General features: G+C 42.4%; 2 protein-coding genes across 2 annotated transcripts in view; one reads left to right on the forward strand and one right to left on the reverse strand.

Moving 5' to 3' along the window:
• The window catches only part of fam222ba (family with sequence similarity 222 member Ba), a 30,339-nt gene extending 12,406 nt beyond the window's left edge, over positions 1–17,933 (forward strand). The window contains exons 2-3 of the mRNA XM_077505181.1: positions 8,613–8,740; positions 13,731–17,933. Coding sequence (XP_077361307.1) covers positions 8,659–8,740; positions 13,731–15,391 — 1,743 coding nt within the window. The 5' untranslated portion in view covers positions 8,613–8,658 and the 3' untranslated portion in view covers positions 15,392–17,933. The remainder of the gene's footprint in view (positions 1–8,612; positions 8,741–13,730) is intronic.
• Positions 17,934–17,951: 18 nt separating this feature from the next.
• trpv1 (transient receptor potential cation channel, subfamily V, member 1) overlaps positions 17,952–25,203 on the reverse strand; it is a 69,140-nt gene continuing 61,888 nt past the window's right edge. The window contains exons 11-16 of the mRNA XM_077505180.1: positions 21,572–21,737; positions 20,753–20,819; positions 19,989–20,314; positions 19,790–19,911; positions 18,536–18,654; positions 17,952–18,340 (exon numbers count right to left, since the gene is read on the reverse strand). Coding sequence (XP_077361306.1) covers positions 18,264–18,340; positions 18,536–18,654; positions 19,790–19,911; positions 19,989–20,314; positions 20,753–20,819; positions 21,572–21,737 — 877 coding nt within the window. The 3' untranslated portion in view covers positions 17,952–18,263. The remainder of the gene's footprint in view (positions 18,341–18,535; positions 18,655–19,789; positions 19,912–19,988; positions 20,315–20,752; positions 20,820–21,571; positions 21,738–25,203) is intronic.

Here is a 25,203-nt window from a genome sequence, read left to right on the forward strand (position 1 = left end):
TTAATGCTCTGTTCAATGGCATAGACCTTTGAGCATGCCTCATCAGTCTTGAGTCACTGGATGGCCGCTGGAGATATGTGAAAGTGGGAGAGCGAGATATGTAAAGGAGTTTTATCAGCTCAGCTAACTGTATTACTCATATGACTGTTATCCTTCTCGCAGGGGAGAAGGGTTTTATTTGTTAAGCTTCGTCTATTCAGCCCCCAACAAATAATTAGGTGTACTTTTTTCTGTACTAGACCTATTTCTTGCTCTCCAAAAATAAAACAAGGCTTGATTCATCGTCAAACCTTGAATTTAAACGCAAGAAGCAAACGTTGTAGATTTGACCGGTTTGATATTTCAGAGGCCAAAAAAATGGCACTCTGATTCTCACATTAAGTGATTATTAAAGTAGTGCTTGTGAATAAGTCGTCTTTCTGCTGCCATGGCAACGCCAGTACACAACTGAGCACTTGTGTGGGCCCATCTTTCAACAGACTGAGGGTCCTTAGAGGACCAGATGTTCCCATGCAGACACAGAGGTGAGATGTTTGCCATGCTTGGCCTGTGTTTGCCTGCCTTTCTCATTAGTTGGCTGACCGTTGCCCGATGCCCTCAACCACTGTCTGTTGGCGGAAGAACCAAGGGCTGAGAGGCACCCACAAACAAATGGGAACCACAAATATCCTGCTGTGATTTGCCACGCGCAGAGGGAACACATCTCGCATACAGGCGCACAGAAACATTCCATGCATGGAGAAACTGGTTTGGTCTGGCTGCAGGCGAGACTGAATGTCAGAGCTGCCACGGAGGCGGCTGACCTTACCAACCTTATGTAGGCCCAGGAAGGAGGCGGATCAGCCTCTATTGAACACGCACAGAACAGGGTTTTGAATCAGCATGGACGGATTTGTGCTTTTATAACTGCAGTTCCCAGTGTAGCGAAACATTTTGGCAAGTTCTCTGTGAAAATCCACCTGACCCGTTAGCTGTTAGAGGGCAACTCAACTACATATAGCAAAGAGCCCGAGGTTTTATAAATGTCCCTCTGCCAACCTATTTACGACCATAAGTGTTTTTGTGAGAGCCCCTTTTTAGGATAATTTGTCATCAGTGCTTGTCCATTTATGCCTCGCAGGGTTGCTACCTAAGCTGTGTTCACAAACAGATTAGAGTTGGACTTGACACCGGGTAGGCCATTTTCCCTGTTAAATAAGTGAGCACGTCAATAGGAAAGAACTGGAAATAGAGGTGGTCTATGGCGCATTTGTCTGTGTGGGAGAGAGACTTGTGAGAACAGCTGCTTTGATACCGTTTTGTTTATGGAGCACTCAAAGCTGAGACATAAGCCGTGGGAACACCTGGATAGAGGGGAAATGGTACAGGAGGCAATGGGGGTGTCAGTTCTGCTTTTGGATCTGTACCAAGCAAAGCACACACAAACACACAGACTCTCTCTCACTTCTGATGTGTGAGCATCGCCCTGAATCCCAATCAACAGCACTTAACAAAGATTTCCTGTTTCTCCCTTTAATCGCAGACTCAATTTGTCACTGGGGTGTCCAATTTCTCATAAGCGCTTTTGACTGAGCGAGGCGAAGCATGTGTGAGGAGAGGAAGACAAAATGGATGCACCTGCTAACAAATGAAAACCTCTCCATCCTAATTTGGCTTTACTCTGCCACCTGGAAAAATTCTACAGCTCTTTAGCAGTCGGCGTGTTATTTTTCCCCACAAACAGGGTGAGGAAGCTCGATGGCTCATTGGAAACAGGGTGTGTGAAGTTTGGGCCCATTTGTGTGTGACATAATTTATTGTAGATGGAACACTTACAAAGTTGGTATCATCGTGTCACTTAAGCTCTGTAAAAACACTTTTCACTCTAGCTGGGACAAAAGTTAAAAAATCATGGAGAATGTCTTCTCAGCAAGAGGGAATCAAGACCTCATTTTCTTCGATTTTCAGGTCTAAAGGCCAGATGTCCCAATACTTGTACATAAAGTACGCCATGTATTTATGACTATGCATTTGTTTAGGTCTTTTCCTTCTGCCTGCACTGCAATTGTGCAATCCATAACAGTACATTGACATTGTAAACAAGTTTATGAAACATCCGTCTGAAGTGTCGTGATTATATCGCACAGACTTCTGCTCACACGGCAGCGTAGCATCTGTTCGTCAATGTTGTTCTGAGCATGCCCTTACCAAACGCCCTCAGTCTGGCATCTGACACCATGTGACTCAGCTCATTGTTGTCTGGTCTCACTTGTGATGGTAACTTTGAAGTAGAGATAAAGCTATTTACTGTTTAACGGATAAATGGGTTAAAATGTCAAAACGGTTAGTATTATACTTGTAGCTTCCAATTTTAATCATCACCAATGCTGTCTTTGAGAGTAGTAGTTGTCTAAACAGTTCTGTAGCCAACCAACTCTTCTTGTGTGCCGTAGCGCCACAATTCATTGATGTCCAAGACAAATTTCCCCTCAATAACAATAAAGTTGTTCCTGATAATTGGTAATAGCGTCGACAGCTAGCAGGATGGAGAGGGGCGTTATTGATATGCTCCCACTGTGCTTAAAGTCGACATGGTGACATATGAATAGATTAGACTGTTGACTTTATGGATGTCTTCGAGCTAGCATGCTAGTGGTTTGTATTCTCACGCACGCGCAGTATTTGTTGCCTTGCTTTTTTTTTTTTTTTTTAAGATGTCTGATAGATGCATATTGTTCATCTTTGACCTCTGATATCTTTGAGCCATGCTTTTTTCAAATGTAGTCAATTTGCGTGTGTTGTAACTTGTAAGCTGCTAGATTTTCCACAGTTATCAACAAATTCTGTCTTTTGTCTTTATTACTTTTTATTACCTCTTTTCCACCCTGTGACCAATAACAGAAGAGCGTGATCTGACGTGTTCTTCGCTGAAACACATTTTTAGTACTTGTGGATTTTTTATTTTATGAACACGAATGTCTTGGTTGAAGCTACTTAATACAATTCCATGCAAATATTACACGTTTTGGTATTCCAAATTTACGTACCCGATCTGTAATTTTATAGTTGGGTTAGCGTTAGGGTTTGTTGTTTTTTCTTTGGCAGTATTTCTAATATTGATAACCCTGTTAATTATTGTCACTATAATGTTGACATGAAGATTTCATACCATTTTATCTATACTATGGCTGCACCACCAAGCAGATTACTGTATACTGACATGTGTCAGCTCTGTCTAAAAACATCTCCTGGTTACCAGGTGGATGATTCGCTACAAGAATTATCTCCCTGCGTTCATATCAACTTTCTGCCACGCTGACTCTATCTTTAGTGGAATTGGGTGAATTAATGTTTCACCACTGCTCAGTGTTGTGTTACAGTAAATGTCTGCTTTTTGGAATGAGCCAAACTCATCATCATTGAGCAACACAACAGCCAAGTAGTCCATTTGGCTTGTGTGGTGCTGACACGTCAACACTGAACACTTAACAGGCAGTAGCATGTGCACGTGTTTTTGCAGATAACCATTTCATTGTTTACATACAAACGAGACACCCCCTTTCAGATGTTTGTGCTTTCCAGGCTACAAATGGAATGTCTCTTCAGTCAGTTGTAAACGGACCCGCAGTGTGATGTGACAACTCGGTAACTATTGTTTGCACAGCGTCATTTCAGGCGTTTAGTCAACGTTTGATTCTATCCTATCCGTTTCTTCGTAGTAACAATTTCCCCTTGCTAAAGTGGATTCTGTCATGTCTGAGAGTAGCGCGACTGTTCAGTGACCTCCCTGCTGCACTCGGGATGGATTTGCAGTCAAATAAGCCTCACTTTGGACCCCCACATTTCATCAGGTGTGTCAAACTCTGGAACCTTACCCACAATTTGAGTCTGTCCACCTGACCTTGGCCAGATCATGCACGGCTGAGTACACTTAATTCACCTTGTGCATTTTTAGAACACTTTAGGAAGTCGAGCAGGGCTTAAGTGGCTACATGTGCGGCTGTGCCTACGCTAAAGAGAGCTGACTATCCTCATGTTTACGTCGAGGGGGTCGGTTAATGGCCTGAAAATGGCCTTGGCCTTGATAGAAAAGCTGGGCCAAGCCCCCTCACTGCCACACTATCATCCATTCCTCTCCTTTCGCCACCGCAACTATCATCTGTTCTGTTTTGGGGAGTGATCAATGCCGTTGGTGGGGTCACAGGATGTCAAGACATTTCAGACTCCTCTTCAGAGACTTGATGGATTTCTTGAAAGCAGCCATCCAAATGTGGCATATTCAGCTGCGGAAGACACATTACTTTGCCTCCCATTTTTTGTTGTCAACTCCTCATCAGTTAGTTACTGGCTGAAGTAGTTTCACAGCACAGTTGTTCTGTAGACCAAGTGCCTCAATGTAATTTCACAGGCTCTGAATTTTATATGCTTGTTTTGGATTGGTTTTCATCTGTTTGCTCTGCACCGTCTCATGGTTATTTACAACTCTTTAGGGTGCCAGTTTCAGGATTAAGAGGGTCTCTTTAAAAAGCAAAACCTTAGTCCAGGAGGCTTCTGAATGTGCTCGAGTACTCCAAATGTTTAGTGATTTTTTTTTTCTTCAGATTCAGAAAACTTGTGATAACCTTACACTGCTGTGGCCTTCTTCTAGCACCCATAAATTCTTGTTTGCAAAAGCCTGACAAAGGTCATGTTAGTGTTTTCATTTCTTGTTAACATACTCAAGAGCCCAAGCTCTTTCACCCTTCTTTTGACAGAATGCTTGAGCATTCTAGAGAGGAAAAAAAAAACAACTCTTCCCTCCTGCTCCCTTCCTTTCTATACTTCCTATTCACATAGCCGGATGGCAAAAAAAAAAAGTACTGTAATTTCTCTCTCTGCCCCCGAGAGAATCAACACACTGTAGTTGCATTGAAGTTCTGCTTTTTTCTTGGCTCTATTTCAGACCTATAACCTGGGGGTAAACATGCAATTAAAATAACATCAGCCTGCTTCCCCCAGCACTCGCCTCTCCTGCAGCAGCACAAGCACTGAACAACATGGTGACTTGGTTCTCCTAATTGCTTTTGCTTTTAATTGGCATAGAAAGCTGCAAATATTGCTCCACTGTTAAGTTCTCATCTTTTGTTGTTTTTATCTATTTATATAGCTGTACGTCTACTTAGAATGAGTCTTTGGCTTTTCATTATTTATAAATGCTGGTGAATTTCGTCAGTTTGATTTCCTCTGTAATGAATATCAAAGTTGGTTCCCTAAATGTTTTCCACATCAGCTGTTACTTCTCTTTATAAACTTCTACTTTGTTCTTTATATTGCTAAAATAAGGCAAAATATAGGTCAGCTTTCATGGGAGTAATTTGACACAACACACGACTTCCCTTGCTCAAGCCCTGCTTTGTATTTTTTTTTTTTTTTGGGCATTATTCACAATGCAAGCCTCAGTTATTCACACGTTTGTGTTTTTGTAAGTAGCCAGTGGCCACTTGCCGAGTCACAATACTCCGAGAACCCTGTGTCGACTGTCTGCGCGGGGCTGATAGTGTGAGATGCCTGGCTAAACTCCACTGAAGCGATGCCTGCTCTGTTGGCTGGGACGCCGGCCGACACGGATAAAATTCGGTTTCCACGCAGGGCAGAGCGAGCTGTGTCGCTGCATCACAAAGGCTACTAAGCCCCCCCTGTTTGTCTGGAGGGGATGATGGCTGGAGGCTTCAGACCAGACAGAGCCCCCTGCCTGGTGGTCAGAGGGCAATCCAGAAGAAGAAGAAGCCCGCAGCCAAGCCAGTCAAATGCTGACTACCACCTGCAGAGTGATGCCAGAGACGGCTCAGTCCCTGTCTGGGTTGTAGTATTAGGGACAGCTCTCACTATAACCTGCTAAAGTTCAATAACACTTGCTGACTTGTTTTTTTTACCTATTTGTGTGTTGTTTTTATTTTTAAGTACTGCACTTGTTTTGGCTGCAGTTTTTTTTTTTTTGCGTGCTCTATGAATAAAGCTAAGCAAAGGTCAGTTTAACTTTTCACCAAGCTGTCCAGTTCACATATTTTGATTTCCAAAAAAGTGGACACCTGGCCCGACCTTGACATAAATAATACTCAAAGAGCTGTCAAACGATTAATTTTTTAAAATCAGATTAATCTCGGCTTAGAATTTTTATTAATCATGATTAATTGCTTAATTAGTCTTTTTTTTTTTTTTTATCAACATTTTTTTTGCCCGCCATATTTGAAGAGCACCTGTTATGTGTTAATTCTTTTGAGCTTTAATGAGGACGTTTTCAACATTTTTTGATCCACTGCACTCTCATCCTGCTCTTTTTCTAATCAGTTAATTACTTGCTTAATTTAAAATGGGGGAGAAAAATGATCTCACTATTTTGACATGAACAAATATTCAGCTTGAGACCTTATTTGTGTACTCAGGAAGTGAGTTTTCTAAAAAGCTGACCTACATTTCTCTTTAAAAAAAACAAAACAAAAAACAACCCGAGTTCTTTTCAAAGGAGGTACCCTGATCACGTTTATATGTTAATACATAATTTGGTAATTTGGGGTAGAAAACGGGTAACCCAGGGGTCTTATTCATATTCAGGTTTTTGTGCGTGTTTTTGTGGCCTTTCAAAACCCCATTAATGGCAATATTTGGGTTTGGCTATTGCTGCTGTCCACAGAAAAGACTAAACATTTCTAGTCGCCTCTTGTGCAACACGTAAGCAAGAACAAAACGCTCCATGCTGTCCACCGTTGTCCCTTTTCGTTGCTCAGTAAGCTGCAGTGAAATGAAAGCCGTTCCAAGCTGATACAGGAAGTTGTCGGTGGAAACGTGACATGAAGTAGATCCACATGTAAATGTCCAAGTTGTTGCGACAGTGGTGTTGATCCTGGCGGCTGGCTTTTTCCCCATCCTCCCTCCTCGCTCAGCGCGGCAAGGCGGCGTGTCAGCTGGGGCATTACCATAGGCTGACCTTTGCCGCCGCTTCTCCCCACTGCAGCGTTTTCTGACATTCAGGGGCGCTGTGGGGGAGACAGGAAGGGGGTGGACTGATGGCCTGGTGGCGGTTTCTCGCCTGCAGTGGGCTGGTGTCTGCGTGTCCTTTTTAACAGACTCAGTGCTGGCTTACGCTGGCATTTTATTTCCCGCAGCATCAATCAAGCCGGCTTGTCACCGTTTTGGGTTTTGAAAGCCCAGGCAAAGGCGGCGATGTATTTGATACGTGGTTTTCTTCCAACCTGGCCGCTGCTTGTTGTCAGAGAGATTGCTGTTATCTATGTGAAATCTTGGCACCCTGATAAATGAGAGCTGGAAATCCTTCCTACTGACATCAAGGCGCTGTGTACCTAAACTCCTTCCAAGGCTGAGGGGGGAATAACATATCAGACCAATTAAAGTTAATGCATGGTGACACAGTGAATCGAGAGCAGGGATTGCTGCCATATGGTGGTCCAGGCTGTAAATCAGAAATCTAGGGAAGGGAGGAGTGTGCATGCATGCAGCATCAAACAAAATCGTCGCAAGATCAATCCAGCCTTTTTTTTTTTTTTTTCCCTATTCCCTCTGCCCCTTACCCACACTGCCACCTGCAGCACCCCAAGGTGCAACGCTCTCAGGTATCTGTGTAGAAGTGGCAGCTTCATTAAGGCTTGTTTTTTCTCCTCTCGCCGGGAGGATTTAAATGAGCTGTCGTCCTGACCTTTTTGAGCTCCTGCTTTTTAAAGCAAGTTCAACCCCCCCCCCCCCCCCCCCCCCCCCAACTACCAAACCTGCCACCTGCCCTTTCTATCTTTCCACCCCTCTGTCTCACTTTGTCACCCTTCCCTATACTTGTCTCTTTTCCCTGCAGGGGAGAGAGACACCTTTAAGCCATCACAGGCATGCCAAGGTTGTTTTGCGCGTAATTGCCTCCCTCATACGCCGTGTTTGTCTGCGCACACTTGCCACACTCGCTTGATGCCATGCAGTAAAAGGAGAGAGGGCACCAACTCTTTAGACTTCATTTGCTCCCTGACTGTTCTTTAGTGCTGATTAAGCGAGCATCTGTGTTGTTTGGAATCCAGCAGTAAGCCAAGTGGAGCATGGCTAACGTTTTCTCCCTCTCTATTACATCAGGGCTATTGCGCAGAGTGGCAGGCATTTATTGGCGCCGTAGCCTCATTTATTCATTTCTTTTTCACTCCATCCTGGACCGGGCTCCCTTGTCTAATGTATCCAAAACAAACGCCGACCGCAGCATTGATAAGAGATTAGCTTGTCAGCATCTGGCCTCTCGAGTGTGTCCTTTTCAAATGTATGCGACTCATCAATTTGCAATGCGGCGTTCTTGTGGGAACGAAGAGGGAAAGTGCAGGCGGCAGGGTCCGACGAGCAGAAAGTATCATGTAGGGCGAGGAAGTAGAGGGGACTCCATTTAAGTCTGCTACCCCCTCAGGCTCTTTTTACTTCAGAGGTTTGATGTTTAATTCAAGTTGTTAACAGCATCAAATGTCACCTTACCTGACGCTCCAGGTGCGAATCAGTGTGTAATTCAACAGACTTCCTAAGGTGTCTGCCTGTGGGGATAAGTTCTTTTAATCAGCACCGCTTCGATTGCTAAGCAACCTAACCAACACCTTTTTTTTTTTGCTTCCTTTCCACAGTGTGAGGAGAAGTGCGTGCCCCATGTTGCATTAGTGTCTGTGTGAAATGCTGGCCTGTCTGCCAGGGCCAGGTGACCTCCCCCTCCAGCTTCTCCCCCACACGCAGATGAACACTGGACTTCAGAAATGTAAGTAGTGATGAACATCCCACACAGAAAGCCAGTCTGTTGCCATGCATGTGCCAGCATACGTAGACCCATGGCGGCAGTAGCAGCCTGGTTCATGATTTCGAGCTGTGGGGAAATTGTAAGATTCTAGTTTGGTCCCAAAAAAAAAAAAAAAAAAAAGTTTGGCCGATTTGCTCTTTGATTGTAATTTGGCATTTGAGCGATACTACTTGTAGACACAAATAGAGCAAATGTTGAGTGTTGTAAAACGTAAAGGACAAACCTAATTTAGTTGTTAGCCACTTGGATTTTAGCGTTCAGAACTTATTTAGTGAAAAGGCATAATAAGAGTTTTCAGTCACTAAATGCATTTTGTCAAAATAACTCCTGTGTTGTTGACCTTAGCTTCCTGAACCCCAATCATAAAAGAACTGTAGTCGTGCACGGTGCTTTTCAAATCAGCCACATAAATCAGTCGCTTGTCAGACATGGATTACAGCTCACGCCGTGCTCCATTCAATCCTAAAAAGTACCTCGCTTCCTTTTTTCCCCCCTTCAGTACAAACTCAGCGTGACCCATTTATATAGCACTTTTTTTTTTTTTTGTCACAAAAAGCTCCAGCTCATCAGGACTGTAATTTCAGAATCCCCGTAATCAGCCAACCCCCTGGGAGATCAGCAAGCATGAGGGAGTCTGCTAAGTGCCAGCGTCTGTTGCCTCACTCAGGCGGGCTTGTGACATGGTGCCGCCATCAGCAGGACTCTTTGCCTGCTCCCCCCTTTTTGTGACGCTCACCAAGACGCATCCGAACTCACGAGGCGAAAATGAAGTTTTGTTTTTTTCCGTCCAATTCTGTGATCCATTTTGGTGACGGGCGTGCTTCTCACTGTGTGTTTTGGTCTTAGAGGTGTAATTCCAAGACTTTTTTTTTTCTTCTCCCATCATTGTAATTGTGGGAATGCTGAAGCATTCCCACATGTTATTATGATTTTTATTCTCCACACTTTTTTGCCGCATAACAACTCCAACATAATACTTACAATTTACACTGCTCAAATTCCAACTAGCTTAAAAAATGCACACCTCCTGGGGTATATATCGTCTGATTCCACATTACTGACAGTATTTGCACAATTTAACGTTTAATATCAACTTTTCCCGATTCATTTTCATTGCCCAGTAACCAGGAGGTCATAATTTCATAATTTATCTCCCAATTTACTTCATAAGCATTCAAACACTGCACATGCATTCAAATCTTAGCATTCAGCATTCCCACGCAATTTCTCCAGAAATTACACTTAGTCTGGTTCAAATCATGTTTCTGTCTTGTGCTCTTAACTCATTCACTCGCAGCCATTTTCACTTGAAGCAACCCCTTCGCTCCCGGCTGTTTTACAGGATTTTGACTGATTTTGCGAGGCCCACAGAATATTGTGTTATTTTGCTATAAAAACATGGAACCCACCAAAAGAAACACTAGATTCTCTCTTCATCAGGGAAAAAAAAAAAGTATATTTGTAACTACTTCTCTTTTGTAAAAGTTAGCATTAGAATATAGCTAAGTTTCATCATTATTCACAAATCTGTTAAAAACACTGGGAAAAAGAGCTTGCTGCAACATGGCCCTGGCTGATCTCTTATACTCTACTGCCACATGCTGGCCGTTTTTTTGTAAAAGCTATCATTGCTTTAAGTGACCTCTTCGAGTCAGAAGCTGCATCAAAGCCTTCTCTAAGCTCTAGCATCAAAAAACATTTGAAGAAACAAAGCATAAATACGTTTTTGGGAGTGAAGGGAAAAATCTAAAAAAAAACAAAAAAACATTTATATACGTTTTGGGGTTTGAATGAGTTAAAAACATCATTAGTAGTCATGCTTCAAAAAATGCAGGACTCATTTCGACTAAATCATTTTGCGACAGGGTTTTGACATTCCTGGCCTCAAACGTCTGCTTAACCACTTAGCCGTCACTTGAAATTAAGTTAATGAGCTCCTGTTTTTGTTGCCATTTGAGCACTATTCTTCCGCTATAATCCCGCAGAGGCCTGGACTCTGTCTTTCACACTTTCCCCCCCTCCCTCTATTTTGGCCAAAAGCTCCAGACCACCAAGCTTGCTGCACGTTGCCGTCTGCGCATAAGAGAAGTCGTTTAAAAGTTACGAGCTAGCAGGTTGCTGCCAGAGGCAAGGCCGGAGCAGCTGCTCCATTTATCATCGGGGATTGCCTGTTCGCAGATGATGGCTGTGAAAGGCAAAAAAGGTGTCCGAGGAGTATATCAGGTGCACAAAGATACAACGGGGTCTCCAACGAGGGCTCATCCTGCTGGCAGGATGTCTCAAATACCAGGAAATGGCCCTTGGTCCTCCATGCTTCCAAGCAGAACAAACACGGAGCCTGGCGGGGCCACTGGGCAGATTTTTATTTTTTGTATCTCACAGAGATCAAAAGCAGCCATCTTTCTCCTGCTCCTTATGTTGTTTTCCTTTTTCAATGTCTGCCGTCAGCATGACATGCTGTGTTCAGCTGCTTTTGAAACGAGGCGGGCCGCATGCGTGTAACTGAATTCAACAGTCTCGTTCGACACTGGAAGCTTCAAACTCAATTTCCTGCTCCTGAGTGGAAATTTGCAATTTACAGCAGCGGGAGCGCCCCGGCCCCCCCGCCGCTTTAAACCATGTTCAATAAAAACAGTAGTTTGAATAAAAGAAACCCTAATTAGAGCCTGCTGACTGTGCACTTGTGTGCCAACAGCGGCGTAATTAACACATGGCCAAACCGGCCCCTTTTCCCCTGCTCTCTGTTGGACAAGGTGCTTAGTTGGAGATCTGAGATGATGCGCCCGTCGCCACCAGCGGCCGCCAGCAAATTTCACTCATATCCTCATTAACCCTCCGTTGATACTTTAAGACCTTCAATTAATCCAGGTTTGAGGTCAAGGTTGAAATGCTAATAAGCAACTCTAAGCATATACATCAACAGCCTGGCCTTTTTTGATTGCATTTAAGTGTATGGCCCAAAAAAAAATAAAATTGTATTTTCATTTTTTTGTAAGTAACAACAACAAAAAAATGCCTCCAGTTTGCCTTTTCACTTGTCTAATTTGGATTTTATTGCCAAGTCCGCTATGTTCTGTATGTTGACACTGTGAATAATGTGAATAACATTTAGTCTTTCTCCAGTCAGCTTTGATGTCGCAAAGGTCATTTATCATTAGCAGCGGTTGACAAGTGAAGTCCATCCTCGCCTTGTGTGTGCATCTGTCCGCCTTTTGCTTACGCTGGCATTTATTCAGTGACACGTCTTAGGCCTATGTGATGGCGGGCGTCGGCTCTAGCTCCTTGGCCCGGACCCCGGCATTAACGAGGCTGCCATCGGCGGGCTGGACGCTTAAGTCACAACAGCCCGCCTCCTCCCGTGTGCCGCCCCATGCAGGTCCTGCACATTGCTGCCCATTGTTTCCCCATTCCCAAATAAAAGGGGAATTAATTAGCCAGTTGGCACGGTTGCTCGGTGCAGACGGTTCCGAGCTCCGAGCTCAGCCTCATCCCTCAAGCCTCGTCAGCTCACTCACGAGACTTGAGCGGAACAGCCAAGAGTTGCAGCCAGCGACTGAGACATTTCACATTGCTGCTCCATCAACTTGCTGTAAACTGCTTTCGCTATCTGCTTTACATTAACTGAATAGGCCAGTCTAGTGGTAATAAACGTAAAGTCAGTTCACTTCAATTTGCCTTGGTACAGTTTAGAATGGTTAACTGCTGATCTGATGACTTAATTTGCCACTGCGGAGCCTGCCAGAGTGATGTTGGCATCATTCCAGCATGAAGCTCTAGCCGGGTTTACGTGGAGACTTAAGTCATACAGATTTGAAATCATTCAATGACGTCCAATATCATTTAATCAAGTCGCACAATTTCCATAATGTGACAATGTGTAGTTTTGTTTCCTCAACTTTGATATTAAGAATGTAAAAGAAAACGCGTTCGCAAACATCTACGTTATTTTCTCTTAAAAAAAAAAAAAAACATTTAAAATGCGCTCATAAATGAACCACCTTCACACTCAGTCAGGTACAAACACCATCATGTTCGCACTGTCACTTTGAGAGGTTAAATTTAGCCCGGATGCTTAGCAGGTGTAACAAATGTCTGCGAGCTGGAGCCGACAAAGTCTCCCCGCAGATCAGAGCCTGTGTCTGATTACTCGTCTGCTGTCATGTCGCGCTCGCCGCGTTGTTTTCCTTCTCCCCGACGCAGCCACGCGGGAGCGTCATTGCCACGTAGCCACTTTTTGCATCAGCCCCAAAGAGGTTATTTTTCACCTGTGTCTGTTGCTTTGTTTGTTTGCCACGCGGGTATGTGTGACACAAAAGCTACCAGGATGGTTCTCATAAAAAGGGACAGATTGTCCGTAAATATATATCTTTTTTTAATTTATGTTGTTAGATGTGTACGCTGGATTAATTCAACTATTTTTAATATGCTAAATCCAAAATTGCAGTCATTTTTTTTTCTAGCATGTCATTTTTTTAATCCACAACTTACTCTCCAGATAAGCAAAATTCAACATATTAGCTATAGTAAGAAAAAGGCCACTTCTATTGATTAGCTGTAGAAAGACTGTCGTAAGAAAAAAGCCAATTCTATTGACTAGCTGTGGAAAGACTTCCACTTATTAGAGACAAGACCGTAAACAGAAAGCTAGCATAGTAGGAATAAAAAATTAGCCATATCCTTTGTAAAAACACAAGTGTTTAAAACATTGCAGTCATGTCTGCTTCTTTCATATTTCATTGTATGTCAATATCAAGTACAGTATTTTTCATATTTTTAAGAAAACGAGGCTCTATAGTTAAAAAATTTGATGTGATGGAGAAAAACTCAGACTAGTTTTGGATTCCGCACCCAAAAATGAGTTACAAACACCAAACTATTCTACTTGAATAACAACTTTTCCTCTTGATATATTTTCTCTCTCTCTTTTTTTTTTTTTTTTTTTCTATCATAGGGGACACCACACAAAGGATGAGATCCACTCCTTTCCCAACCCCTGCAGAATTGGATGCCTATGCTAAGAAAGTTGCCAACAACCCCCTGACCATCAAAATCTTCCCCAACAGCGTCAAAGTCCCGCAGCGGAACCACGTCCGGCGTACCGTCAACGGTCTGGACACCTCGGGCCAGCGCTACAGTCCTTACCCTTCGTCTCAGGCCGGCGCCAAGACTGGCCTCCTCGCCATCGTCAAGGTGCCCGCCGTCAAGGGCATCCTCAAAGATTTCGCCGGCGGCCGGGCCCGCTTTCACCCCGAAGTCATCATGAACCACCTGAGGGGCCCTTACCAAGTGACTTCGACCAGCACTTTAAACCACCGCCACCTGACTCTGCCCAACCTCCCCCAACCTCAGCAGAGCTCAGCCCAGGACGCACCTCAGACTCTCCAGATGCCACTGGCTCCGCAGCAGAGCCTCAGACATGCTCTCCCCGTGACCCAGCACTCTCAGGGCCCACCTAGACTGCAAACTGTCTCCCAGCACCTGGCCCTCGGCCACCCGCAGGTCCCTTCTGCTGTCCTCCTCCAACAGCAGCAGCAGCAGCACCTTCAGCAGCATCAGTTCCAGGAAGGGAGCCGAAAGCTGCCGGATGGCGACGCCCCACCGAACGTGACCGTCTCTACCTCAACCATTCCACTCCCCATGGCCGCCGGGCTGCACCAGGGCCGCCAGCCCGACCTGAGCACCATCGTGCACCAGATCAACCAGTTCTGCCAAGCCCGGGCCCAAGGCGCCGGGTCGGCGTCCGTGTGCGAGGGCCAGATCGCCAACCCCAGCCCCATCAGTCGCAACCTGCTTATCAGCGCTTGCTCCCGGGTCTCCACGCACAGCAACCCCGCCGGCGGCTTCCCCCCGCACAACTGCGTCCTCGGCCCTCAAGAGAAAGCCACCATCCCGGCGGGGGCGCACCCTTTACCCGGCGTGACCATGAACCACTTGCCTTCCAACCACACAGATCTCAAGCAGCAACAGCACCCTCAGCAGCACCTGCAGCCAAAACCCAATCAGCAGTTGCAAGCTAACCCCCAACAACAGAAGATACGCTCTTGGAACCCGCATCAGTTGACCCACGTGCCCCAGATTCCCAACGGTTGCAAGCACCCTAGTAGGGACGCCACCTTCCACTTTAAGGGACTGAGCTACCCCGCGGACGTGTGCGTGGGGCAGCCGTACATGCTGAAACCCCCTATAGAGAGGCCCACCCCCTCCCCGCCCGTCAACAACAACAACAACAACGTCATGCCGGGCCCCGTGGCCCACTACCCAAACTACTTCCAATCCCACATTTGGAACAGCAGCATCCTCCCCACACCCAACAGTGACAGCTCCGGCTCTCAGGATGTAGCCATGCCATTCCACGGGGCGGCCCCGGGGGGTTGCGCCGCACTCGAATGCGGGCCCCCGGGGGCTCCCCATTATCGGCTACCGGCGAGCTCCTCTGCCCAGACTAATCTGATGCAAAGCGCCGATTACATGGGTGGGGACTTCCAGACGCCCTACTTCCGCGATCAGAATCTGGGGTTAATGGGCAAGATGCACGGGCCCCCTGTGAGCAGGGTGGGGCCGGAGGTGGCGGATGGTAGGAGCGCTCTCCTCCAGCATCCAGGGTACAGATAAGCTATGGCCTTGTCTCCGCAAGTTATCAGACCCCTCCCCCCTTTTGTTTAGTCTTAAGAAAACACGATAACTTGACAAAACTGCAAATCTTAAAGAGGGTATATGAATATATTTAATTCATGAAGAACAGTTTTGTTTTTTGGATATATCTTGCAAGTGATCAATTATTATTATTTTTTTTATTTTTTTTTTTAGCCAATGCGCCTACCTGGAACATTTACGGAATCATGTTCCCAGGCGTGTTGACGCGTCTACTGTGTGTCATTCCTGCTTTTTGCCCCACCTTACGCGCGTGTGCGCCTGAGTCCCCACAGATCCTGTTAGTTGAACTTCACACGTTTTGTAAGGCGTGTGAAAAATGAAAAAAAAAAAAAGTGTGAAAAATGACATCACAGCTACTCAGTTAACAACCAATCATAGCTCAGCTTCAGAAAACAGGTGAGCTGTGATTGGTCGTTGCCTGAGCAACTGTGATGTCATCTTCAGTCGACAGCAAGTGGGCAAAATGGCTGCACCTTGCGATGGATAAAAAATATCAAGCGCCAATTCCTCGCCAAAAAAAAAAAGTGGCAACATCTTTTGACCCATGGTGTGCTGTGAGGAACTTGGAGACTTTTTCCAGATGTGTGTGGATATGTACGCAGAAGCTTTTACTATTTTCAGATGTAATTATTTATTTGTGTAATAGGACTATTGAAACTTGATTCCTTACTGTCGCGTACAGAACAAACGCAATCAGGTTGTTTGTACATAGCAAGGACCCAGCAGGGAGCGCACCTGTTGCCGAGGCGACGCGCTCTGTCCTGCTTCAAATGCTGCAAATGAATTCAGGTGTTTAAAAAAAAAAAAAAAAAACCTTAGCGGCCAGGCCGGGAAGGTTTCAGTTGTGAAAAGTTTCAAGCAGAAAGGTCATAAGATGGCCGGAGTCAAACTAGACTTTCTACAGCGCTCAACATAAAAAAAATAAAATAAAAAATGTTACAAAACACTATTTTCATCCTCCTATTGACGATGGATGGATGGAGTATATGCCATAGGAACTCAAGCAGTGGAAGAGGCAAATTATTTAATAAAAAAAAAAAAAAAAAATACACATTAATTCAACTACAGGAGTGTTGTCATCACAATTCTTAAAAAATTATTGACATGTTTTATGCAGCCCCACTCGTCTAAATACGGCATTCTAGTTTATATTCCGTTAGTGGAATATGAGTTAAGCAGCAAAATACAGAAGGCGGCCATTTTGCCACTTGCTGTCGAGTGAAAAATGACATCACAGTTACTCGGGTAACAACCAATCATAGCTCAGCTTCAGAAAACAGGTGAGTTGTGATTGGTCACTGCCTGAGCAACTGTGATGTCATCTTCAGTCGACAGCAAGTGGGCAAAATGGCTGCCCCTTCAGATGGATTAAAAAAAAACGGATGGATTTTGCTTTAAAACTCATATTCCACTAATGTAATTCATCAGAAGGTCATGTTTAGACTAGTGAGGTCACATATATTATTGTCAAAAAATGTTTAAGATTGACCTCCCCTTTAAATAGCTTCCTATCTAAAGGTCGTGTCGCCATTTATATTGAGCACTGTATTAGGGAGATGCGCCATTTTCTTTTACAAAGCGTTTTTTTTTCCCCATAACCCTGACAAATGTATTACTTGAATGTGGCGATGATTCACGTTAAAGGCGATACAATGGACGTGATCAGTACAATGTTACTAATGTGGCGTGCGATCAAACGCCCGAGTGAAAGCGCGATTGCTACTGATTGTGATGTGAAGAGCAAATTGATCACTTGCAAGATGACACGGACGGAAACAAAACAAAGCAGACTTTTTACGTTGAAACAGCAAAAGCATTGTTTATTTTATTGTACACTGGCTTACCTACTAGACTACTGTAACATTTCAACTTTAATGATTGTGTGAGTGTCGCTGGGTCGTGTGTGTGCGCGCGTGTGTGTGATGACGATGACGCCCATGTTTTTTTGTTCACCTACCAACCCCTAAAAAGCCTTAATTGTTTGATCTTTAGACTTTCCTTGAGCATGGTTTTAATGAAAACCCCAAATAATATTGAGAAGGAAGTTGGAAAGAATACACAGCGTTTTTGTTTTCGGTGGGGGTTATATTCCCCCCCCCCCACCCCCCATGGTCTTTTTTTTTTTTTTTTTTCTTTACAAATGAAAAAGTTTAGACACCCCCTGGGCTAGACAGAGCAATTCCTTCTAGATCTGTTTTGAGAAGCAAGAAAATGAGTTATATGGTAATTATACATTATTTTAGTAATATGTAGGCTAGTTACTGAGCTGTAACATTTTCCCCCTTTTCAAAGCTTCAGTTTTGCAGTTGTGACTATTTATAATACTTGATTTGCTTATTATTTAAGCCCCCCCCCCCCGTTCTATTGCTGTGAAAAGGAAGAAGGTCCATAGCCTATCTTTTGTCATCTTTCAAGACGGATTAGAAGCAAGCGCGTGAGAGTTGTGCTACTCTTTTTGTAATATTGTAATAATAAAATAAAATTCTAATTTATGCTTTCACATGGGTCTGAGCCACTGTTTGGATTGTATGGCGTATTTATTTACAAAGATCAATGGCGTGACACATACAGTATACAGAAATTGCACTGGATTGGAGGCCCCAAATGTTGTGTTCGTCACACTAATTTTGCAAACAATCTCACGTCTGCCGTCTCCAAATAGCAACGGGAAAACTGATGATGATGATCACAGTGCAACTCCAACCAAGATATACAATCATTTTTAATGGAGGATGGTGCATTGTTACATGCAAACTAAAACACGAGCTAATGTTACTTTCCAGATTTAATTCAGGTCACATTTACTAATCATCAGTCAACTTCCTGTGTATCATGCGGGAAAGTTGCTCATCTCAGTGGCTTGTGGGCCTCTTCTGCTCTCTCCAAATAAACCTCTCCAGCTCCTCCCTGTGGAACAAAGGGGAATTGAAGGAAACGGAACTAGTCATCATCTGGGTCAGTGTTTCCCCAATTGTTATTTGACATGAGAGAAATCTAACGGCACTAAACAAAAAGTCGCGACATTTGTTTTTGCGTATTTTTTTTTTTTAATGCTTTATTTATAACAAGATACAAGAACAGTAAGAATTTGTTTTTGTGTACCTCTGTTCATCCCAATCGTGTTGTCTGACGTCAGCCGGCGCCTTCGGTCGCAGTCGCCGGGCTCCTCGTGGATTTTGCCCAGGTGGATGTTCCATTTGTTCCAGTTGACTTCCTCCACTCTGCCATGACAGGAGGATACATGCCCCGATTAGAGGCCAGTTGTTGTTACTGACGACTGCATCACAAGCTGCAATCGACGTTTCAATATTGACTGACAAGGCTGCAACAGGTAAACGTGTGTCTTATTTGTGGCAAGTGCCTAGCTAGCATGTACGCTTCACAGTTCTCATTTTAGGCCAATGAAAAACACATGACTGAATCTAATATTTTTGCTGAAAATATATTGAATATAAGTCAAAACAGCAACAGTATATCAAAATTAGAATTAAGGGGGAAAAAAATGAAAGGCACTAATACACGTGTAATAATTTGGCTTTGTCTGTGCTACTCCACAAGGGGGCGCACGTCCCCCATACAAGCGCCAGTGATCGACAGCCATTAGTCTAAAGTCACAACGGAAAAACGTTTTCACGCATTGTGTAAATATTATTTTTGGGGCACGCTGCTGCCCCATTACATTGCTGCACATCTTAGAAACCAAAACCTTTACATCTTGAAGTCGGGTTCAGCACTAATTGTGACTGACTGCAGTCAGTATACTAAACTCACATTTACACCTATGCACTTGACCCTCATGTTTTGGTTGTTTCTTAATAATATTCATGGGTCATTGTGACCTGTTCAAATGTTTAATAATCAAAAGATATCACATAGCGCTATGCAATGTTTTTAATGTAAAAAAAATAAAAAATAAATAAAAATGAAGGTCAGCAGAGAAAGTTAACCTATTTTTTATTTTATTTATTTTTTTCTAGACTAGTTTCCAACCAGGTTAATTTGACCCGCAGTATAACAGGAGGGTTAACATGCATGTTTTTAGAATGTGGGAGTAACTGGAGTACCTGCAAAAAATGCAAACACCGCACAGAAGTTGAAGTTTCAAACCCCAAATCTCAAAACTGTTAGGCAGACCACTAAAATAATATTGTAGTATAAATATGTTTCATGCTTGTCGAATTATCATATATATATTTTTTATTTTTTTTCCAGGTTCATACTTTGCACCCCTTTAAAGGGTCAGAACTTGTGCGTTGTCCCCCCCCCCCCCCCCCCCCCCCCTGTTCCTGTGGGATCCATCCTTCATAAATTCACTTTGGCATTCAAGTTTCCCCTCGTCACACAAATGAAGCTGACCTGAAACAGCGACGGCCGTCTTGCTCAGAGGGCGTGCCCAGATTTTTGTCCACGCCACAGCGGAGCCTCTTCCTCGCAAAGAGCGGCAGCCTTTTCTCCATGTCCAAGATGGTGATGGCCCTCTGGCAACACAAAAACAAAACCCGTCAAAGCAAGAAGCCGCCGAGGGCCAACCAACGTTGCGGCGCTGCGGCTTGACCTGTAGCTTCCAGATGCTGGCGCTCTCCATGGTGATCTTCTCCACGGTGCGGTTCATGAGGGCGATGAGCATGTTGAGCAGCAGGATGTACGTGAGGATGATGTAGAAGATGAGCAGCACGTAGAAGACCTCCTTGTACTTGTAGTGCTCGGTGAACTCCATGTCGCCCATGCCGATGGTGAACTTGAAGAGCTGCAGCGTGGTGTAGGAGATGTTGCGGAAGGTGGGCTTGATGCACTCGGACTCGGGGTAGAGCGGTCCGAAGAGGCGGCCCTTCCTTATCGTGGTGTTTTTCACCGGGGGCTCGATTAGAAGCGTGACGACGGCTGGGACAGATGAGACACGAGATTTGGACAAAAGTCTTGCCGGTGTTTATTAAAACAAAAGTTTTATTCTTAACCCTTTTACTGCCACACGTTATCAAAAAAAACACAACTTTACTATGACAAAGGCTTTGATCATTTACATCATCCTTGAAAACGTTCTGTTTCATCAAATTTCATACACGTTGAGACCATTGAAAAGAGATACAATGCTGCCATCTGCTGGCTACAGATAGTGAAGGTTTTTGATTCCACAACTCATTGACCAGGCAGCACGTGCTGCACTTAGACTGTGAACTGCACATTGATTTAAAAAAAAAAACATAATTGACATCATGTATCGTTTATGGCGGCATACATCGTGATTTCACTAATCGCTATTTAACGTTTTTGGCGGTCAAAGAGTTAAGAAGAAAATGGATGGAAGCGTAGTCGCCCTACCTGCTGAGAATCCAAACAGGAAGACGACGTAAACAAACAGGAAGCGCAGGATATCGCTGAGGATCATCTGCGAACAGGCAAAGCCATTGAGCCTCAAAGGATCCAAAATGGCTGCTGAGGGGGATTTGCAGTAGGGAAGACCGGGGCTAGTTGTATTACTTTTTATACTTTGATCTATTTCTTGATATAATCAAAATGCATACCAAACGAACGATATAATTCTTAGGTATACTTTTTGCATTTATGTCATTTTCATACTTTGTATCACTGCAGAGTTATAAACCATCAAAATAGAGGGAGTGAACATGTGACATGTTGCCCCACCAATGGGTAGGTTGTCACACTGGGTTTTGCAACGAATAAAACAAGGACAAAATTATCCCTTGTCCCCTGTTGTGTGTGTTTTTTTTTTTTTTAACAACTAGAGTCTATGTACGACACTTGTTTCAAAATATATAAAGTTGAAAAATCTTACTGTGGGTTGTGCAAAATAGATAACGAGCACTCATCTCCGCTCACAATGTGTGATTACAGTACAGACGGTACACAACCTCTGACCATTTATAAGAAGAAAACCATCCATCCATTTTCTTAACCGCTTGCTCCTCACAAGGCTCACGGGGGATGCTGGAGCCTATCCCAGCTGGCTTCGGGCAGTAGGCGGGGTACACCCTGAACTGGTTGCCAGCCAATCGCGGAAGAAAGAAAACCAGTATTCCACTTTTTCGTTGCGCCCTCTGGTGGAGACGAAAATTGCAATGGGACAACTTAACCGTGATCCAACTGGCCCCCGGTCGTCCCTACTGTTACTTGATATACCTTCTGGATCATGACGCTGTAGATGCCCATGTGTTTGCTGCCCCGCGCGAAGTAGAGCAGGTTGACCCAGCTGAGGGCGAGACACAGCACCAGGAAGCCCAGATACTCTTGTCTGCCGAAGAGATAGAGGCCGGCGGCGGCCAGGAAGAGGATGGCCTGCACAAAGCTGGAAATGGTCAACAGAATATTGTTCACGTTATTACAAAAGCTGACCGAGAAGATTCTTGTATATGTGAGCCTTCAGTACTATCAAGTGAATATTATTGATTCTGTGAAGGTCCACGTGTATGTGAAAGTATTTTTTGTTAAAAAAAAAACGACCATGTATAGTAAGGCGTTTTTTTGTTTTGTTTTTCAAAACGACCATGTATAGTATGTCGTTTTTTAAAAAAAAAAACGACCACTTATAGTAAGCCGTTTTTTATTTTGTTAAAAAAAACGACCATGTATAGTAAGGCGGGGTTTTTTTTGGGTTTTTTTCAAACGACCATGTATAGTAAGGCGTTTTTTGTTTTTTGTTTTTTTCCAAACGACCTTGTATACATGTATACAGGTAAGGCGTTTTTTTTCCCCTAAAAAACGACCATGTATAGTAAGGCGTTTTTTTGTTTGTTTGTTTGTTTGTTTGTTTGTTTGTTTGTTTGTTTTTTCAAACGACCATGTATACTAAGGCGTTTTTTTTTTTTTGTTTTTTTTTTTTTTTTTTTTTTTCAAACGACCATGTATACTAAGGCGTTACTATACATGGTTGTTTTAAAAAAAAACAAAAAAAAAACACTTACTATATCCATGGTCATTTATTACAGTTTGGTGTGACCTGGCCGGGGGATTGAACCCACGACCTCCCAGTCTCAGGGTGGACACTCTACCACTAGACCACTGAGCTGGTCTTTGAAAAAGCAAAAAAACAAAAAAAAAGGCCTGACTATATATACATGGTCGGTTTAAAAAAAAAAAAAAAAAAAAAAAAAAAAAAAAAAAAGTCTTAGTATACATGGTCGTTTGAAAAACAAAAAAAACAAAAAAACGCCTTAGTATACATGGTCGTTTTTTTTTAAAAAAACGACATACTATACATGGTCGTTTGAAAAAAGAAAAAGAAAAAAAAAAAAAAACGCCTTAGTATACATGGTCGTTTAAAAAAAAACAAAAAAAAACGCCATACTATACATGGTCGTTTGAAAAAAAACAAAAAACAAAAAAAAACCGCCTTACTATACATGGTCGTTTTTTTAGGGGGAAAAAAACGCCTTACTATACATGGTCGTTTGAAAAAAAAAAAAAAAACGCCTTAGTATACATGGTCGTTTTTTTAAAAAAAACAAAAAAACGCCATACTATACATGGTCGTTTGAAAAAAAAACAAAAACAAAAAAAAAACGCCTTACTATACATGGTCGTTTGAAGAAAACAAAACAAAAAAAACACTTACTATATCCATGGTCGTTTATTTTTATAGTCTTTGGTGTGACCTGGCCGGGGGATTGTACCCACAACCTCCTAGTCTCAGGGTGGACACTCTACCACTAGACCACTGAGCTGGTCTTTGAAAGAGCAAAAAAACAAAAAAAAGGCCTGACTATACATGGTCGGTTTAAAAAAAAACAAAAAAAAAAAACGCCTTAGTATACATGGTCGTTTAAAAAAAACAAAAAAAAAAAACGCCTTAGTATACATGGTCGTTTTTAAAAAAAAACAAAAAAAAAACGCCATACTATACATGGTCGTTTAAAAAAACAAACAAAAAAAAACACCTTAGTATACATGGTCGTTTAAAAAAAAAAAAAAAAAAAAAAACGCCTTAGTATACATGGTCGTTTTTAAAAAAAAAACAAACAAAAAACGCCATACTATACATGGTCGTTTGAAAAAAAAAAAACAAAAAAAAAACGCCATACTATACATGGTCGTTTTTTTAGGGGGAAAAAAACGCCTTACTATACATGGTTGTTTAAAAAAAAAAAAAAAAGCACTTACTATATCCATGGTCATTTATTACACTTTGGTGTGACCTGGCCGGGGGATTGAACCCACGACCTCACAGTCTCAGGGTGGACACTCTACCACTAGACCACTGAGCTGGTCTTTGAAAAAGCAAAAAAACAAAAAAAAGGCCTGACTATACATGGTCGGTTTTAAAAAAAAAAAAAAAAAAAAAAAAAAAAAAAAAAAAGTCTTAGTATACATGGTCGTTTGAAAAACAAAAAAAACAAAAAAACGCCTTAGTATACATGGTCGTTTTTTTAAAAAAAAACCCGACATACTATACATGGTCGTTTAAAAAAAGAAAAAGAAAAAAAAAAAAAACGCCTTAGTATACATGGTCGTTTGAAAAAAAACAAAAAACAAAAAAAAAACGCCTTACTATACATGGTCGTTTTTTTAGGGGGAAAAAAACGCCTTACTATACATGGTCGTTTGAAAAAACAAACAAACAAAAAAAAAAACGCCTTACTATACATGGTCGTTTGAAAAAACAAAAACAAAAAAAAAACGCCTTACTATACATGGTTGTTTTTTAGGGGGAAAAAAACGCCTTAGTATACATGGTCGTTGTTTTAAAAAAAATGCCTTACTATACATGGTCGTTTGAAAAAACAAACAAACAAACTAACAAACAAAAAAACGCCTTACTATACATGGTCGTTTTTTTTAACAAAATAAAAAACGCCTTACTATACATGGTCGTTTTTTTAGGGGGAAAAAAACGCCTTACTATACATGGTCGTTTGAAGAAAAAACAAAAAACAAAAAAAACGCCTTACTATACATGGTCGTTTTTTTAGGGGGAAAAAAACGCCTTACTATACATGGTCGTTTTTTTAGGGGGAAAAAAAACGCCTTACGATACATGGTCGTTTGAAGAAAAAAAAACAACAAAAAAAACGCCTTACTATACATGGTCGTTTTTTTAGGGGGAAAAAAACGCCTTCGTCGTTTGAAGAAAAAAATAAATAAAAAATAACGCCTTACTATACATGGTCGTTTTTTAGGGGGGAAAAAACGCCTTACTATACATTGTCGTTTGAAAAAAAAAAAACAAAAAAAAAAAAACGCCTGACTATACATGGTCGTTTTTTTAGGGGGAAAAAAACGCCTTACTATACATGGTCGTTTTTTTTTAACAAAATAAAAAACGCCTTACTATACATGGTCGTTTGAAAAAAAACAAAAAACAAAAAAAAAACGCCTTACTATACATGGTCGTTTTTTTAGGGGGAAAAAAACGCCTTACTATACATGGTCGTTTGAAGAAAAAAGAAAAAAAAAAAAAAAAAAACGCCTTACTATACATGGTTGTTTTTTAGGGGGAAAAAAACGCCTTACTATACATGGTCGTTTTTTTTAACAAAATAAAAAACGCCTTACTATACATGGTCGTTTGAAAAAAAACAAAAAACAAAAAAAAAACGCCTTACTATACATGGTCGTTTTTTTAGGGGGAAAAAAACGCCTTACTATACATGGTCGTTTGAAGAAAAAAAAAAACAAAAAAAAAACGCCTTACTATACATGGTCGTTTTTTTAGGGGGAAAAAAACGCCTTACTATACATGGTCGTTTTTTTTAACAAAATAAAAAACGCCTTACTATACATGGTCGTTTTTTTAGGGGGGAAAAAACGCCTTACTA

This window comes from Festucalex cinctus, chromosome 18 (genome assembly GCF_051991245.1).
Source record: "Festucalex cinctus isolate MCC-2025b chromosome 18, RoL_Fcin_1.0, whole genome shotgun sequence".
Taxonomy (NCBI): Eukaryota; Metazoa; Chordata; class Actinopteri; order Syngnathiformes; family Syngnathidae; genus Festucalex; species Festucalex cinctus.